The sequence below is a fragment of the Camelus ferus genome, chromosome 15, assembly GCF_009834535.1.
Source record: "Camelus ferus isolate YT-003-E chromosome 15, BCGSAC_Cfer_1.0, whole genome shotgun sequence".
NCBI classification, from domain to species: Eukaryota; Metazoa; Chordata; class Mammalia; order Artiodactyla; family Camelidae; genus Camelus; species Camelus ferus.
This window is the reverse complement of record NC_045710.1, coordinates 53,941,079-53,959,303: the sequence shown is the minus strand read 5'-3', so window position 1 is coordinate 53,959,303 and position 18,225 is coordinate 53,941,079. Positions and strand designations below refer to the sequence as shown.

General features: G+C 42.9%; 1 protein-coding gene and 1 long non-coding RNA gene across 2 annotated transcripts in view; one reads left to right on the top strand and one right to left on the bottom strand.

Annotated features, from left to right (window-relative positions):
- The first annotated feature begins 1,671 nt into the window (after window positions 1-1,671).
- On the top strand, window positions 1,672-7,877 carry LOC116669048. Its single transcript, XR_004326421.1, has 3 exons — window positions 1,672-1,996; window positions 2,946-3,070; window positions 3,820-7,877. It is a non-coding gene; the product is annotated as an uncharacterized LOC116669048 (long non-coding RNA).
- Window positions 7,878-8,841: 964 nt separating this feature from the next.
- LOC116669042 (collagen alpha-1(IX) chain-like) overlaps window positions 8,842-18,225 on the bottom strand; it is a 28,649-nt gene continuing 19,265 nt past the window's right edge. The window contains exons 7-8 of the mRNA XM_032497872.1: window positions 15,274-15,351; window positions 8,842-9,866 (exon numbers count right to left, since the gene is read on the bottom strand). Of these exons, the coding sequence (XP_032353763.1) occupies window positions 9,685-9,866; window positions 15,274-15,351 (260 nt within the window). The 3' untranslated portion in view covers window positions 8,842-9,684. The remainder of the gene's footprint in view (window positions 9,867-15,273; window positions 15,352-18,225) is intronic.

Genomic DNA, 18,225 nt, shown 5'->3' with positions numbered 1-18,225 from the left:
GCCCAGTCTCACTGTCAAGAGTTCGATTAGTCGGAACATTTTATAGTAATTGTGTATTTCCAAGGTCTGCATTGCCTGTTGCACAAAATCTGTTTGACATGTTAGTATGTGGTTAATGCAGAACAGCTAATACACAGTTATGTTAAATGAAGGACTTGCGTAAAGATTGCAGACTAAGATCATGGTTCTTGCATGGGCTGTGTTGGCGTAGAGGACGCTCACTTCTCTGTCTCTCGTTTTGTGCATCTCTTACTGAGGCCACTGAGGACAGAGGGGAGAAAGAGGGGAACTAGGAACTGGGCTTCCAGGGAGCCCGGGTCTTCCTGGGACTTCAGGTAATAGTGATACTGTCTTCACAACACGAGCTGGCTCCAAAAGTGGGACCCATGCCTTCTCCCCTGTGGCCCTTATGTATTGCTACAGGTGACGCTGAGTGACCCATGTTGGATGGAGTGAGGGAGGAAAGGCCGAATGTTGACCTGCATTCTGATGGGGTCTTTTATTTCATTAGCTCCGGGCCTGCCAGGCTCACCAGGTGCTCCCGGGCCCCAGTGGAAGATGTAACCCCGAGGACTGCCCCTGTCCTCTCATGCCCGTCAGCGGACAGGTGGGAAGGAGACGCACCTGCGGACGGCTGGACTCCTGCTCGTCTCTCCTTGCCGCTGGCCCTTTCTTAATACTATCAAACCCATGTGATGTGGGGGTGACTTTTTTTGCTTTGTTTTTTGGTATAAGCCAGACATTAACAGCAAAAATTGAAATCTTATTCCTATAGTAATTGTGATATCAGCATTTTTAGAATTTTTCCAAATTCATTCTGTATGTTTTGCTTCGCCTTCATTATGATTTTTATTCAGGGTGTTCTATGAAATATGCAAGCAGATCTTGATCCTTAGGTCTTCTTCAGGAGGAAATGACAGCTTGTGGTTTAGGAGACGGATGGTGATGTACGTTTCATAGCCTCATCGACTTGTATTTGGCCTTTGATTTCTGAATTTTAAAGTTTCAGGCTTAATGTTTTCTTGGTGTTTATATTTACTATCATTGCTAAAAATTTCATCAACTTTTTTTGATATAGTCCATTGCTCCTGCTGAATTTTTTGGACTACTTTTTTATAGCTTAAGAATTCTTATACCATCCTATATCCATTCGACTTATATAGAGAAATAGATAGGCAGTAAGAACTTCACTTCATAACTTATATTTTGGGGGGGGGGGAACCCATGTGACTGTTTTACCAGGGAGCCCCAAATCCTACCATAGCCAAGTACTGAAATGGTTTTGTTAACTCTGTGTAACGAGGTCAGTGCGAAGCAATCCCACCGGCAGGAACACATTCTGCGTAAGAAAGGAGGGACGAGTCAAAGCCCAGCCCTGCGGTGCCCGCACCGAGCTTCTCACCCGGGAAACAGAAACCTGCCTTCCCCAAGAGGTGTTCGGTGGCGAGGGCACCAAGCCGCCTTTGGTCCTTGTGAAGCTTAAAAAGTCCAACGAGTGTTTGGGCCTTGTGTCCTTATTCTGACCTCATCACTCCCAGAGTTTAAGAACCAGCCATCAGAACAAAAGACGGGACTTGCAGCGATTGGAAAAGAAACGCCCTTGTTCTAGGGGCTGGTGTCGCACATGCGCATCCACAAGCTGCAGCAGGAGGTGCAGGGCAGGAAGGAGAGCCAGGGGACCGAATGTGCAGCCAGCACCGAGCCCAGAGCGTCCCCGCGCCCTGCAGGGGAAGCAGGCGCTACACAGAGCACATCCCAAGACCGGAAACGGGTGATCGCCAACCAAACGGCTAAACGGTACCCATACTGCCTGGCTGGACATTATTTTGAGAAGCTGTTGAGAACAACTGATTTCCTGAACACTGGGCCTGAGGATGTTGCTGAAATCTAAGCGGTGGGTCCCACGGACGCTGAGCGCCCTCCTGCCGCATCCCCCGGGGCCCACACTGGCCTCCTGGAAGCAGCAATGATGCCAAGGTGGCTGAAGCCACCCGGGGTTGGTTGCTTTTATCTCTTAATTGAAACGTGAGTTTAAAAGGCAAGCCCTTGGTTTGAGCTGATTTTCATTGTAGATGGACGAACTGCAGGTCAGGGACTTCCTACACGGCTGTGTTGTATAATACAACCTTATCCTCATTTCGTGTTGAACGATGCTGTGTATTTCAATTTCAAGTTTATTTACTCTCTTTTCCAAGGTCATTTCATTTATTTCAAGTGTTTTTAACTTTAAATTTATTTTCTTCTTAATTTGATTTCCTGTGCAGTACCTACAATGGTGCTGTTTCAGACTTTCACAATCAGAATATAAATATGCATTTTCTTAGTAAAATGATCATTTACCCCCCAAAAATGTACAGAGATCTAAAATCTGGTGCTATGTGTATATCTTTTCATTTGTTGAGCTTTAACTTCTTGAATTTTCTGAAAGCTTACAACACATCTGCCACTCATTAATTTACTTGAATTTGACATAAAGCTAAACATTTCATGTTTTGAAAGGTTTTTTTCATATTAATTAATAGTTTGTTGATCCTTTCACCTTTTTGCTAATCCAGAAGTATTTATTTTAGCATTTTAATGTTTTCATGAACTATTATTGCTAATGGTGATCGGTGTATTTTTGTTTTCTTTGAGTCGATCCCTTCACATACATAAGAAGACTTAATTCAGTTTCTTGTTTTATAAATTCTGCTCATTTTACTTCCAGAAGATATGGCCTATATCCTTTCTTACAAATTGCATATTTATGAACTTTTCTTTTTCTAAATTCCACTCATGCTGGGCCGGTTTATTCTGGTTTCAAGAACCTGAATATATTCTGGTGATTGGAGGAGCAGGGGAGTAGACTGCTATATGGTGCATTTCAAAGTAGAGCTGTCACAGTGACTGAAGCTCTTTTTCTTACAACTGACACGTGTGACTCCCTCTCCCTTGGGCGTAACCAGAGGAATGGAGCTGTGTCACCGGGAGCATCTCCGCTCAGCCTCCTGTATATTCATCCCCGCCTCTATACACATGACACGCAGCAAAGAGCACCAGGAAAGCCTGGGCCCAGCTGATACCACGCCAGGTAAAGCGGAGCTATGGCAGTTGCCTAATTCTTTTAACAAAAAGTAAGTAGATAATTAAGGCCCCAAAGGAGGGTGTGACATTTTCCCGTAACTTGGTGGCCGGCAATTCTCTTGTATCATTCTGTTCCATTCCAATCCAAAACAGCTGTTTATTTTCACACAGGTGGCAGTAATGCCCACAGCAGGGAAGAAGAATGATCAAATTTCCTGAATTATCCCTTGTTTGGACTCCAGACAAGTGTGTTTAAATACAAAATAATTATAGGCCATGATGACAATAATTAAAACTGTGTTTGCCCTATATAAGCATGTTTGAATTCCAGTCTAACATTTTATACCAAGATCAGTTAACACTGTCAGATATAAATCTTTCTGTGCAAATAGCAAAATATGACTTCAACTAATATCTATGGCCTTTGGAATCTAAAGAAAAAAGGAAGAATAACTTCGTGAGTTTATTAATGGTTCTTTCCTACTGAAGACATTACCCATTTTTTCCCTAAAATCATAACAAAAACACAGCCAGTCTTAACCTTTGAAATTTTTCACCTTGTGATCAAAGTAATTTAATTAATGATCTTAAAGCAATCCCATATGCTTATTGCTATGTTTCGTGACATTGTTGAAACTATACATTTTTAGTCACTTTTATTATAGAGCTTCACTATTTATCTTGAGATATGTTGTCTGTAAAAGATGTCATTTGATGTTTGGATGATAAAATAATTTTTTTATGAATATGTTTTAGGAGTGAAGTAAGATTTAGCTTTTCTGCAGTGTTCCTCATCTCTTGAGAACCTGGGATCTACCTCCTTTTGTCCGCAGGATGGTGTCTAAAGCAATTTGTATCAGAAGACATGAACAGACTTGCAGAAACACAAGGCTGGAGACAGTTGAGTGGACAACAACTAAGTCAGACTCTTTGCTTTTACACTTACTCTTTTTTACTTTGGTAAATAATTTCTTCTTGCTAATTTATGTTTTGTTGTTCTGTTTCGTTAATTTACACTTTTCCTCATTGTAAGTATCTTTATGAAGCCGGCACAATAACCTTTGATCTGTCGGCTGTTTCGATTTTATTTCTTCAGTGGATCTGCGTGCCTCGTTAACCTGCGAATTTACTGTTTGTAACTTTGTGCTACCCTCGTATTTCAGGGGCTAACATGGAAACCCTTGAGCAATCTTCCCACCTTCTAAACAGGATAGCAAAGTCTCTTCTGACAAATAAAAAGAATTTAGCTTCCCACAAGTAGGTCATTTATAGAATTAGACAGTGTCCAAATCCCCATATTGTTCAAAGTGCTTACAGTTTTACAGTTCGATTTGGATAATTTATATCTTTCTAGGAATGTGTCAGTATTCAAAATACCATTTAAATTTTCTTAGCATTGGTAACAATATCCTGATACTGAGAATTTCTAGGTTAAGTTTGATGCTTAACTTTTTGCAATGAATTCACAGAATAGCTTTGCAGATTTGTTCATTGCTCTTGTTTTTAAGTTATTTTTCACATTTGTCCATGTCCACCTTCTTAAGACATACAAAGGTTTATTGTCACTGTTTCCCAGTGTTCTTTCTTAATACTCTGGTGTGGACGACTGGACCCCCTTTTATCCCACTGTCTCTCACACAGATTACACAGCCGTCTAGGAGGGAGATGCAGACAGAAATTGAACTTGTGTCTTGGATGCCTGTTAGCTCAAAGCAACTTAGCCTGTTGAGCTGCACTCACTCATTAGTTGGCTGGTAAAGGCAGCAGTCATGACATTAAATTTGTTTAACTTCTGGGAATCTCAGGAACCAAGACATATGGATGACTTCAGTTTCTTCATGTGGTGTAGCTGGAGCTGTAACTCAAACATTTCACTCAACAAAATCACGCCAGAGGAATGGGTCTGTTTAGTCAGACTGAATGGAGAACCAGATGGACCCAGACAAAACTCATCCAGAGAAGCAGACCCAGAAGAGCAAACATTCACCTCCAGGATCAGGCAGGCTCATAAAACCGAGCCAAGCCTAAGAAAATCTGAATGGAAAAACTGTCGTGTTCAGATCCAACAGTGAGTGATGTGGGTTACAACCCCAGGAGTTAGCGACTTGCTTCCTGAATTTGTCAAAAGTGAATATTAATGAAGTAGGAGTCACTACATGTAGGGGGAGGTTCAGTAAGATTGAAGATTCTCGGAAGGGTGTGCATTGTCCAAGCATAATAAGCATATGGGTGTAAAGATGCTAACACGTTACAACGTTTGATTTTGCTGCATTATTTAAAATACATTTTAGGGTTAAATATTTTTCAGTGCATGGATGTATTTAAATTCAGATTATTTTATGGCATATTTTATAACTATTTATTTTAAAAATAGCATTTAGGATGCATTTTTCGGCCCATTCTGTTTGTTCTCTGGCCTCATCGAGCTACTTAAGATTGAATTCAGCATATTCATGCTAAGTGGAGTGGCACTGGTTTTATTCAAAATCGCATGTGGATATAATGCTCTGAGGCCTTGATTCCTATGTTTTTGATGCATAATGAGCTTGTCACATATCTCAGCAGTAAAGGATTTGATCCTAAATCAGGGAATTCTGAGGTGCAGCTGTTAACAGCCTTTCTTCTTTGGAAGCGCCACACTGCGGTCCATTGCGGTGGGTCCCAACCACAGGGAGGCTCCAAACACACTCACACACCAGGGACACCACGCGTGAGCCACACCCGTGTTTGAGGAACATGCAGCTTGGCCTGTTGCAGGGTTTATGTTTATACCATGCTGGCCATTTATACTTTTGTTTATCACATGAACCAGTACTTAGCTCGAAATAATGAAGTTTATAACCCGTCTCTGTGGCAGCTTATAAAAAGCCTGGTCTGATGATTGGGGATGAGAATTAAAAGCAGAAACAAAAGTCAGAGAGCAGCCAGTCCTTTGTGACTTGTGTCCCACAAAGTGATCTTCTCACTAAACCACGTGGCCTGAGCAAGAAATATTACAAGGAACTTATCTCAAATATAAGCCCTTCCATCGCTAGCGATAAGGCAATAGGCATTGGGTCATTAAATCCATCGCTTTTTTCCTTAACTGACATGAATCACATCAAAACACGCCAGTGGATTTACATGTCTGCTCAGACCAGGAAACGATTTACGTGGTTCTTAACTATTCTCATCCTGGGGTCCCCTTAGGACATAGCGAGTGAGCTGTGTGCTCTCTAGGGAATATTCTGAAGTCTTTTCACACAGAAACTTTCAACTTGGAGGCCAAAGACAAATTCAAATAAGTCTTAAAAAGAGAGTTAGATTCTCGGAATGAAGAGCAAGACGTGAAGGCACGTGCAGGGGAAGGTTAGCCCGGATGCCTGTTTATCAAGATCGAAACTAGGGTCAGTCAGTATCCTCTTTCTGGTAACCAGGTCTAACAAGCACATTATACTCCCTTTAGTTAAAGAGCATTTGAGCACATGTATTTATAGTCATGTATTCTTATAGTTAACCAATTTTGATTTACAACTTACTGAGCCATATACATTAATACTGCCATGTCCTGGGTCACATGCTCACTAAAAAAGACCAAGCATGCGACTGAAAAGTGTTTCTTTTACTCTATGAAAAGAAAGAGACACCTATATTTACTAAATGCAAATGCTTTTTCTAAAAACATATTTTCAATAATGTATGTCCATTCCCTGTCTGTAAACAGCAAGATGACTAGTTTGGGAATATTTTTTTCCTTATTGTTGCTTTTTCATGCCTTTTTCCAGGGCCATCAGAAAATGTTAAAAAGCAATTTTCTGGATATTCGGTATGTTGTATGTATTTCTAGTGATCTTCCCTCTGTATTGGTCTGTTTTTAAACTCAGAGACGTTAGACATCAGAGATGCTGTAATAGCCTAATAATAAAATAATAAAATAATAATAATAATACAATCAGAGGTGATCTTCCAAAGCAGGGATTTACACGAAGCTTAATTCAGGTTGCAGATAAATCAGATTTTATGTATGATGTTGAAGAATAACAGTATTTGTTTAGTCAGCTTGAAATATAGTGTCCACAAATGATCAAATCAGTCATGTCACTGATATGACGACTCATTCGTACTCTTCTGCTAGACAAAGTCAATTAGGCCAAACTATGATGGAGAATTTATGTGCTCAGTCATGCTGGGATGTGATTTCCATAATTCTTAACCAATCTGTCAGACATTCGGGATGAAAATCGTATCATGATACCATCGAAGCACTGATTAGAAATAACTCAGAACTCCCTTGCCCTGGAGGAAGTAACCTGCACGTGTCTCACCACCTGGGGTTGCCCGCCCACCCCTCTGTAGGTGACCTTTCATCCACCTTTGAGAAGTAGCTCAGAGGTTTTGGAGATTTCTGTCTTGCTAAAGAGAGCTATTTGGTCTCATTCAATATCCACCAGCCCTCTTTCCTGGAGATTTGCGGGCTACTTGTCCTTGCAGTTTCTCAGTCCAGAATTTACTGCTTCTATAAACGACTTCAGCTAACTGGATTTATAACAGATCGTTCCCACCGTCTGGAATCTGCTCATTTTGCACAATCCATTTGTAAGTGGTCGTTTCCAGGATTGCTGTATCTGTAGGAGCCATTGTACTTCCTTTTGTCTCTCAAGTTTGTAAAACAGACAAAGGAACTTTTTCTTTGAAATTTAATTTTTTTTAAATTTTCTTATGAGTCGGATATTACAGAACCGAGAAACATGTATTTGGTTATTGAATAATTTCTCTTCTGTCGTATTTGATTGTGTCACTCCAGTTAAAATAAAACCACCCTGGTGAAATGACAAGGCAGTTTCTTTGCATCTGTTTGTCTGTCACAGGACCTGGAAAGGTCTGCCACCTCCTCTAAAGACCCTTTTAAGCAGTTGTAACAGATACCTCTATTTCAAGGATCATCTCTTCCACGCGCAGGAAGAGCGCCCTTCCCGGTGGTGAATGGCGCTGATCTGTGCGGTCAGGCTGCGCGCGTTCCCCTTAAACACAATCCACGCCAGAAGCACAGGCCCAGATGCCGGGAGCGGTTTTAAAGAAACCCAAATGTATATTATGAAATGATTGATTTGACCAAACAAATGGGACTAAAAATTTTAAATGTGTAGAAAGTACACATGAGGAAAAAAAACATCAAAAACCCTCCCTCCCTTTGACTTGAGAGAACGGAGTTCCCTGAACTCACGGAAGATGCCGACTACTCTGAGCAACGCGCTCCGGCCCAGGACAAGTCACAGGCACCGCGACACAAAATTCATCTATTAAGTCTGATCGACAGTTAATGTAGATGTTGATAAAACAGCAAGCCGACGTGACTGTGTAAACGGTAATGAAGGGCTTTGAGTGGCCAGGCGATACCCATCTTATTGGTAAGAATGCAGCGCTCCAGCTGAGCTGCCTTTATAAGAAAAATGGCAGAAGATAAATCATTTCGCAGCAGTGAAGTTCTAAATAGGAGGGCACTAACACAGCATTGAAATGAAGACTGTGGTTTCTCACCTAGAAACCAAGCAAGGCTAGGCTGAGGGGGTCCATGAGATCTCAGACATCACATGCAAACATATTTATGCATATGCACTTGTGCATTTTTGTGGGGATACGGGTTCATATTCCATATGTTAGATTTCATATCCCATGTTTGTTAGATTTCAAAAAAGTCCATGCAGGCCTCCCCATCACCCCGAGCCCCCACTCTCCAACCCCCACCACACACACACACACACATATAAAGAACTTCTGTCATGGTAACACCCTCCCAGGAACAGTAAGGGCTTTTTAATTTCTCCATAGAAAAACAGTATTAATATTACAAGCATGCCTACAGAAATACCAGTAATTGAAAAAATTCTAATGTCTCTAAATCAGCTCAGACTTCTTTTCATTGAATACGACTAAGAAAACATGCAAGGTTAAGAAATCGTATTTATTGCTTCTTTGGTACAACCAGAGATGCTACCTCAAACCTTTAAAATAAATAGCCTCATCAATAAAACTTATGAATGGTAGGATATTAAAATTCCTTCTTTGCTTTCACATAGAAGAGCCCAAAATATTAACAGGTTGGAGATGCAGTACAGTTCAAAAAAATCCACGCTGACTGTGAAAACCACCACAGCTGTAAGGAAGTCACTCCATGTGGTCCAGCCTTCCCTGCAACTCCCGAGCGCGCACACTGATGGGGAGTTTGAGCACCGATTCTATCATCCGTAGTGGGGTCTCTTGGTACCTAGTCCGGTAATCCTCTACAGCGCCGGAACAACATCCAAATACAAAAGGAAAGTAACCACCGCAGTTGAGGTATCCAAACCGTTGTTCTTGCTTCCTGGCGCAGTGGCCCACAACGTGTATGCACGCTAAGGCCTAAGGTCCTGGGGACAGGACTGTAAATTTACTACAAGGGAGGGGTTTTGTTTGTGCCACTGATGGCTCTGCTGGCTCCCGTCCACAGGAAAGGCAAGAGGATTTCTGATTGTCAGGTGGGTCTTCAGAATAAACCTGAAGGTGAGGCACCGTCCCCTGCCCTCGCTTCGGGCAGTGCTTCTCTCCCAAGCTTCCTCTCCAAGCGTGGTTTACGCCGACAGCGGTGCAGCGCTAAGCCTTTCACTAGTCAGGACCTTCGCTAAATGCCTGCTGACCAGCCTGCATGGTGCAGGAGGCTGGCTCGCAGAAAGCAGGAGGGCCAGGAGGTCCTGGGGAGCCAGGCACACCAGGGATGCCCGCCACCCCTGAGGGGCCTCGCTCACCATCCCGGCCATTCCTCCCATAGCTGGCAGGACCCGGGTCACCTGAAACACACAAAAGGTTGCACACATGAGCAGGACACCCCTCGTGGCTGCAGACCGGCAGGAGGCACTGGACCTCCCACTGTCCGGCAGCGTGTACAAATGGCCTTAATAAATGTTTTTGCAGGGGGCAGGGCATAGCTCAAGTGGTAGAGCACGTGCTTAGCACGCACAAGGTCCTGGGTTCAATCCCAGGTAACTCCTCCAAAAAATAAATAAGAAACCTAATTACCTCCTCCCCTCCAAAATAATTTTTTTAATGCTTTCGTAAATGATAGAGGATGACTAAAGATGATGATGAAGGTGATGATCCTTAAAGCTATTTGTCTGAGGTTTTGCCCTGTAAAAGTGGCCAGAGGGAAAAACTAGCCTTCCCATAACAGCTTATCAGCTTCTGGTGAGCCCTGACCTGGGCTCCAAGGTGCTCAGAGACTATTCTGTGGGAACCTAATTTTGGGGTGACACTAAGTCACATTCAAGTTACTCAAGAACTCCATTAACAAATATCTAAAAACTGCTTTTCAACTCTTGCGAAGAGAATGCCCAGATCCAGAGTGTCCTCATTCTGCCTTGCTGGCCTCATGGGTGTGTTAGCTACACTAACTGCCTGATGATTTTACAGTTTTCCAAAATTTCAAGGACCTATAAAATGTTATTGCCAAACATTTCGTTTTTCTTAAAGTGAACATCGGTGTCATTCTCTGTACTAACACTAGAGGGCAGTCGCGTTACACTGATGGAGGCTCAACGTGCCAGGACCCTTCCGAGGGCTCTAATGACGCTGCGGAATCACAGGGACTGTGCATACAGGCTTAAAAAGAACATGGATACATTTCCAGCATTAATTAGAGAATTTCTTACATGTCTCACTTTGTCCTGCGCTACCTTTTGTGGTGTTAGACAAAGCACACATGTTTAAGGAATTGGTGTATTTAGTGGTTTGCTCACTTAAGATCCCCAGGGCTGAATAAAACAGTGGAAATTGGACAGCTGTGGAAATAGGATAAATGACTACTGCTAGACTTAAGCTTCAGAGGTGCCCTTTGCATTGGGGGATTTTTTTCCCACTCAACATTCACAAGCAAAGCTCACCTATCTGCAGATTTTGCGCAAGAAATCTGGTCTCGTGGCCTGGTGTGGTGAGCACCACGTTCCTGGTGGTCCACACACGACTATCATTTAGCTGACTCCTCTCCCTGGTGTGTTTAAATGCACAAAGAGAAGTCAAGACCCATCCTTAAATATGTTTTCCTAAAATCCCCAGAGTGCCAAGGAACTGGTCCCCAGTGGACAAGTTTGGGGCAGCAGGCAAAGAGTAACTCTTGATGGACAGCTCGGTCAAGTGACGCCACGAAGGGTTCTGGTGAGAGATGGAAGGTAGGGGCAGGGATCGGGGTCTAAAGCCCCACAGATCCCGCTCTGTGTGATCTGCACAGCTCTGTGAGAGACAGAAGAGGAATCAAGACACTGAGAAGCTATGGGACACGCCAGTCAGATGATGCCTCGGAGGCAAGACCAGCTCATCATATACCCGCCCAGCCTGCCCATCCTTTCATCCACAACGTGAACCTGGACATACGCACATCTGCCTCTGTCACTCACCCGAGTTCTTTGTCGGGGCCTGGGACCTGCGTTACGTCTGTCTCTCTTCAAATATAAAAGGAGGAATGACAATAGCGGTAAGAGCTAAATTCGCAGAACGTCTGCTACAAGCCAGGCACCATTCTAAGTGCTCTACAGGTACGAACACATCCACAGGTCCTCCCGAATGAGGCCGGACGGTAGGTGTGGTTATTCTCTCCCCCGTGCAGAGAAGATGCTAGCGCACCGAGAGGCAGCGCAGCTGAAAGTAAGTAAAAGGGCAGTGTGTACACCCGGGCAGCCGGGCTCGAGCCCGCACTTCTCACCTGTCTGCCCTCCTCCCTCTGGCCGCGAGGAACTCACTGATGGTTTCTGTGACTTTAACACAGCAGAGCACGAAGGCCAAAATGACAGTCCACAAAATGGTGATAACAATGACCTGTGGTCCGTATTCGGCAACGGACCAGCACAACCCCAAAGGGCACGTAATCTTTAACACTGAACCAACTAAGGGGTAAGGAGGAGAGACAGAGAACTAAAACTGTCCAGAAAGGATGAAGGAATTCTGACCACTGGATAGACAGTAAAGGTGTCAGTGCCGTTTCTTCAAATCCATCAGCTGTATTAGCACCAAGAAGGACCAAATGGTCTTCTCACTCAACAGGCTGAGTCCCAAATCTAACAACAGGGACAACAAAGGTCGCAGAATACTCTGTTCTGCAGGCTCTTTCCTTTACATGAGATGTATATGTATCTAAAATGTTCTGGACAAGGTCCCGAACAGGGCCCTGCTGAGGGTTCCCTCAGGTCCTGAAGTCCCACCCCTGTTAGGTTTGGGAGAGACCAGAAACCACATTGTAATCCCATTTCAAGCTCTAACAAGGAAATTAAGAATGGCCCAGCCTCTCTGAGGACAGTGAGCTGGTGACACGATCTGCTGTGACCTAGCACTGTGCATTCGTGGTGCGGAGCTGGAGATTTCACGGAGGGAAGGTCTGAGGGGTCGGGAGTAGCAGCATCTTCCTGCTGAGCGACAGCCAGGAAGAGGCCACCAGGGCCGAACCAGGGCCCAGCTCTGCCCCCCACCCACCTCCACACACAGAAGTGGGTTTGCTACTGTTACTAGCAGTACCACGCATGAACCCGGACTGAGCACGGACGGTGGCCAGAAACCGCCCTAAGCACGTCAGGTGGACTGCTTCTTTCCCTTTCATTCTCAGAATTACGCTCTCCGGGAGATGGGACTGTTGATTATCATCTTTGGTAAGTGGGGAAGCTGAGGCACTGAGCAGTTAAGAACTTGTCCGGTGTCGTGAAGCCAGTTAGTGACCGTCAAGATGTGAGCCAGGCGTCTGGACTGTGGGGCCCAAGCTCCCAGCAGCCCCGTTTCAGAGCACTCGCTTTAGGGGAGAAATGGCCCCCAAAACTCTTGCTCAGGGACTTGATGGATTGGGAAACTGACAGCTGAGCATGTTTACGTGCAGACAAGGGGATGTGAGCTGACGGAACGCCAAAGCCCCAGCTGGGGCCTCCGGAGAAGTGAGAAATACCCTGTGAGCCAGTGTGCCAAAGCCCTGGGGAAGTGGCATGCTTTGGAAAGCTAGCCTTAATTTAAAAAAATAATAGTAATAATCTGTAATCTGGGGCAGGGGAGGGTACACTCAGTGATAGAGTGCATGCTTAGTGGGGTTCAATCTTCAGTGCCTTCAAAAAAAAAAATCTGCTACTCTGATTTTTCACTAAGTGATGTCAAATATCCTCTCAATGAAAATGTAACCAAAGCCCCCAAAAGGAAGACCAGATTTCCGAGTGGTACCAGGAAGAGAGGGGCACGGGCTGGTAAAAGGCAGAAAGGAAACCCAAAAGGGAAGGTGTACGAGTCCTGAGATGGGGAGTCCATGGAACTTTTTAACAAATCAGATTTAAGTATTAACTCCAAGAGCGGCCATAACAAATTTTTTTTTTCATCAAGGAGACAAGATTAGGGCCAGGAAGAGCTGCCAGTGACAAGCTTGTCCTACCTTACCGTCTGCCCACACACGGATGGACTGATGTGCTAAAAGGCTCATCAGCGGAGCCCCCTCCCGTCACCGCACAAACCCCAGGTGAGTTACCGCAGGTGGGAAATAGCGCCCCTCGTGGCGGCCAGGGGCACTGCGCACATGCGAGAGGCTCTTCTTTAATCTCCCCATTCTTAAACTTATAATGTGGCTCATCCACAGGTTTTTTTAAAGTAAGGGTCACCAGAAACAATCATATGTTTTTGATAAAGTAAAACCTTGCCAACCGTGCACGTTGCTGGTCCAAGAACAGTTAAGTGATTTGTTAACAAAATGGGAGGAGAAATTGTAAGGCTCTTATGGGATTTATAACCCACAGATAATTAAGTAAATTGCAGTGATGCTATTGCATCAGCTTTAAAACCTCTTATTCCTACTATTGATAAAGGAGAGGAGCACTCAGTAAAGTCTCTTTTCCTCTTCTCTCTTCGAAACGTCCATCAATGAATCCAGACTCTATATTAAAATCTTCTCTTGGCCTCATTTAACTCCAACCAGATTTTCTTTCCTTTTCCAATCATAAAAGCCTCCCTTCCCAATCACAATCATCGATTTGTGAAAACGTCTCGACAGGCCCATGAATCAGTCTTAGAAAAGCAGTGTTTGAGCTCTCTCCAAATGTATTTGTATTAAAAAAAAAATCTTTTAAATGAGAAAATCCCAAGGTGCAATGAAATGGATAATCAGAAAGCAATGATGTTTGGGGTGGCAATTAAACCCATGATTGAATATGCAAGCCACCGGCAGAATTAGAGAACCATCTTTTCTTTCTCTAGATTTTCTTTGACCGAGTTTTCCAAATCCACTGTGGGAGTGTGTACCACCCTCCTTCCTCCTTCAGCACAAGCCCCCTCCCCTGATTTGCCTCCCCGGGGCTTCGGGGACCTTCCTGAGGCATGGCCCCACAGCGATCGGGGAGTTTGCTGGGAGGCTGCATGCCATTCACACTCTTAGGTTTCTTCTGTGTTGGACCTGGAAGTCATCCCCCAGTGGACGAGCAAGCGGCCATCGAGACTACGGCCACAGAGCAACCAGTGTGGAAAGAGAACAGATGCCCAAGGTGAGAATCTGGGCCCTTCACACAGAGGCTACTCTGTCACCTCAGTTGACCCAGCTGGGTATGTACCTGTGTGTGGCTTTTGGTGGCCAGGGTTAGAAATGTCCAGGTTTATTTATTTTTGCATGTGGACTTCTGGACCTTCTGTATGTCTGAAGGAGAAGCTTTTAAAATAACATTTCAGTTAACTCCCTGGGCAACACAAACAATTGAAACTTGGTTTCATTTTCCTGTGGCTCTTTTTAAACAAAGAGGAAATGAGCAGCTGGGGTAGAAATTCACTCAGAATTTTGTTAACAAGTGCCTTGTGGCTGGACTTTGACACTATTTTTTTCAGTATTTATTCAAGAAAGTTATGTGTCAGGTGGGCAGAGGGTATAGATAGCTCAGTGGTAGAGCATGTGCTTAGCATGCATGAGGTCCTAGGTTCAATCCCCAGTACTCCATTTTAAAATAAAATAAAATAAATAAGTAAATAAGCAAGCCTAATTACCCCTAAAAAATAAAGTGCTGTTTCAAGCCCTGACATGTATTCTCAAAGAATTCAGACATGATTTACAGATTATCTAACTCTTCATTGAAGGTGGTCTTGAAAAATCGATGCTAGCCACTATTGTCATGTGATAAACTCAAGTAATCAAAGAGCAATTCTGTGAAATATTATTCTATTCAGTCTACCCACTTGCTACCAATTTCCCCACCTCATACTTACTTGGGAGACCTGTAGCTCTGGGCCCATCTTTGGGACCTCTTCCTGGAAGGCCACGATCACCCCTTTCTCCCATGTCACCTGGATTTCATTAGAGAAATGTCATTTTTCTATGTATCTATAAAAATAAAGTTCCATATTTTTAAACTTAAAGCAAAGCCTACATTCAGAAATCAAAAAGTTACGATGTTGCTACAAACTAGATTGTAGTAAGTATGTAGAAAGGCAAAAATCAAGTTAATTATTTTAAGAGGTCTAAGGGGAAAAATCAAATGATTATATGCCTAGATGCTGAAAAGACACCTGACAATTAAACATGCATTCCTGATACAACATTCAATAAAATAGGAATCTAGCTACTTCCTCAGCATGATAAAGTATATCTGTCTCAACCCCTAGCTGGCGTGATGCTTGATGCGAAACACAAGCAGCAGCTCCACTCCAGTCAGGATGTTACAAAGATGCCTACTTTCTTACTATTATTTATTATTTGGTGTAAGTTACCCTTGTTCTTGGTGAGGCGGGAAGCCCCATAAAAAGACCGGCAGGACCCCCAGGCAGGGCCACTACTCTCCTGCCAACACCATCCAGTTCCCTGGCCCAGAGGCTCTATCTCACTTTTTGCCTCTGAAACGGCTTACTTACCCCTAAAATTCTATTGCTTCCCTGAGCTCACTTCTGATTGGTTATTTCCTTCACTCCTGATTGGTTATTACTCTCACTTCTGATTGATTCACTTCCCTAACTTCTGATTGGTCCACTTGTAGTACTTCATTTGCATGGAGCTCACTCCTGATTGGTTATTTCTCTCACTCCTGATTGGTCTATTTCCACAAAGCTTGTTCCTGGTTAGCCAACTTCTGTTATACTTTATTTGCATATGATGTTGCAAAGTGTAAAACTGGCAGCCTATAAAGGCCTGTGTAAACCTACAGACAGGGTCCAGAGCTTGGAGTGTTAACTCTTCTGGGTCTGCTGGCGTAATAAACCTGAGTTCTCCAACTCTCCGAGTGCTGCTTGGTCTCTTCCCCGGATCCAGGTTGCTGTCACAACTGAGCTGTAACACTGAGCTATAACACATTTTTCTGCAACATCGGGATGATATGACTGTTTATCTTACACCCTAGAAAATCAACTCAAAATCTTCTAGGAACAATAAGAGAATTCAGTAAAGGAGCAAGGTACAAAATTAATATATGAAAATCAATAATTTTCACATATACAAACAATCAGTAATAAGATGTAGTGAAAAAAAGATCCCATTTGTAATAGCAACTAAATTATTAAATAACCAGGAGTAAGTTTAATCAGAAATATGCAAATCCAACCTGGAAAAAAATTTAACAGAAGATTAAAAACAATCTAAATATCCATTGAAGGGTTAAATATATGGTGGTACTTTTTTATAGAGTAGAATACTATGCACCTGTGAAGAAGAACCAGGAAGCTCTTTGACATGATCCCCAAGACATTGTTAAGTGAAAAAAGCAAGGGCCAGACCACTTACTAAAGGACAATACGATTTGTTATTAAAAGGATGTAAGAAAATATATACATTCATTGATCATCACGGATATGGATATTTAGGAAGCTAATAATAGTGATTACCTAATAGAAAGGATAAAGGAATCGAGGCAGATGGGAGACAGGGCTGGGAGAGACACGCTTCACTGAATATCTTTTTATACACTTTAAAATTCGTGAACAATGTAAATTTAGTATTACCAAAAATGAATTAATGAATTTTTGAAATTTAGAGGGTGCTGTCACAAGGGAGTACATTTCAATTCTGCCTCATTATTTACAGGGAATAAAGGAAATCTGGATTGCAACCAACCATGTGTCTTTGCAAGACAGCTGACAATTCGGGGATCCAGCAGCCACAGAACAAAGTTGTGTTAATTAAACTGGCCCCTGCAGAGACCAAACCCAGAATCTTGGCCTCATTAACAAAGTGCCTCAATACCTTAGTTAACTGGTCCTAAATGACTTCTACTGCTCCTAGTAGGAGGCATTACCTGTTTTCCCACCAGTATAGTATTATATTGTTATTTTACTACATTGTTAGAAGGTGCAATGGCATTTTGCAACAAATTCTATACATAATCATTTTTTCCAAATATTCATATCAGCTCAACCTCATCCAGTGTTATCAGGTTCGTTATAATTTTAAAAACTAAGTCACGTACACAACAAAAATAGAGTATCTGTACAACCATCTGCGCATTTGTCAGTCAAAAATCTCAAATTATGAAATGAATCTTTAAATAGTAACCATACTTCAATTTTTAGCTGTGAATTTCCTTGTGTGAAGATTTTTTACGATGAGTCAACCACCTTTTCAAAACAAAGTTTTATAAGTATTGTGTAAGGATTTACAGCTCAGCTCGAACTCACACAAACTAGTTATTTTTTACACTCATCACCAATATGGCCTTACTGCATTAGGAAGCTAGGACAATTAGCATTTTTAAAACTAACAGCTTAAGCTCTCTAGTTAACTTAGCAATTTAAATGTCGTATCACTGCAATTCTCAAGGCTGGCCGTAGACTGTGCCTCATTTTCTGAAAGCAGTGAGATGAACAGAATAAGTTAAAATGCAGCTTTCACAGGGATGGTGTAATAGGGAAGAACAAACCTGACTCCCTATGAGATCTGTTCCCTTAGCTCTAGCCCCTCTGCTCTGGGTCCTGGGCTGAGTCATGCTGGTTCTGCACCTTTTGTAAAAGAATGTTGCCTAGAGCCTGAAATAGACAGGAGAGCCCATTCTCCAGGCTCTGACCTTTAAGGATGTAACACTCTTCCATTCAGATAGAGATAAAAAGTTGCAGAACAGAGAATAACATTTGTCAGAGGCTTGAGACAAGGCATAGTGACATATCTACTTGACTCACACTAAAAAAATCTAAACATACACACAGCCTCACTCAGAGACTGAAAACTACCCCAAACCA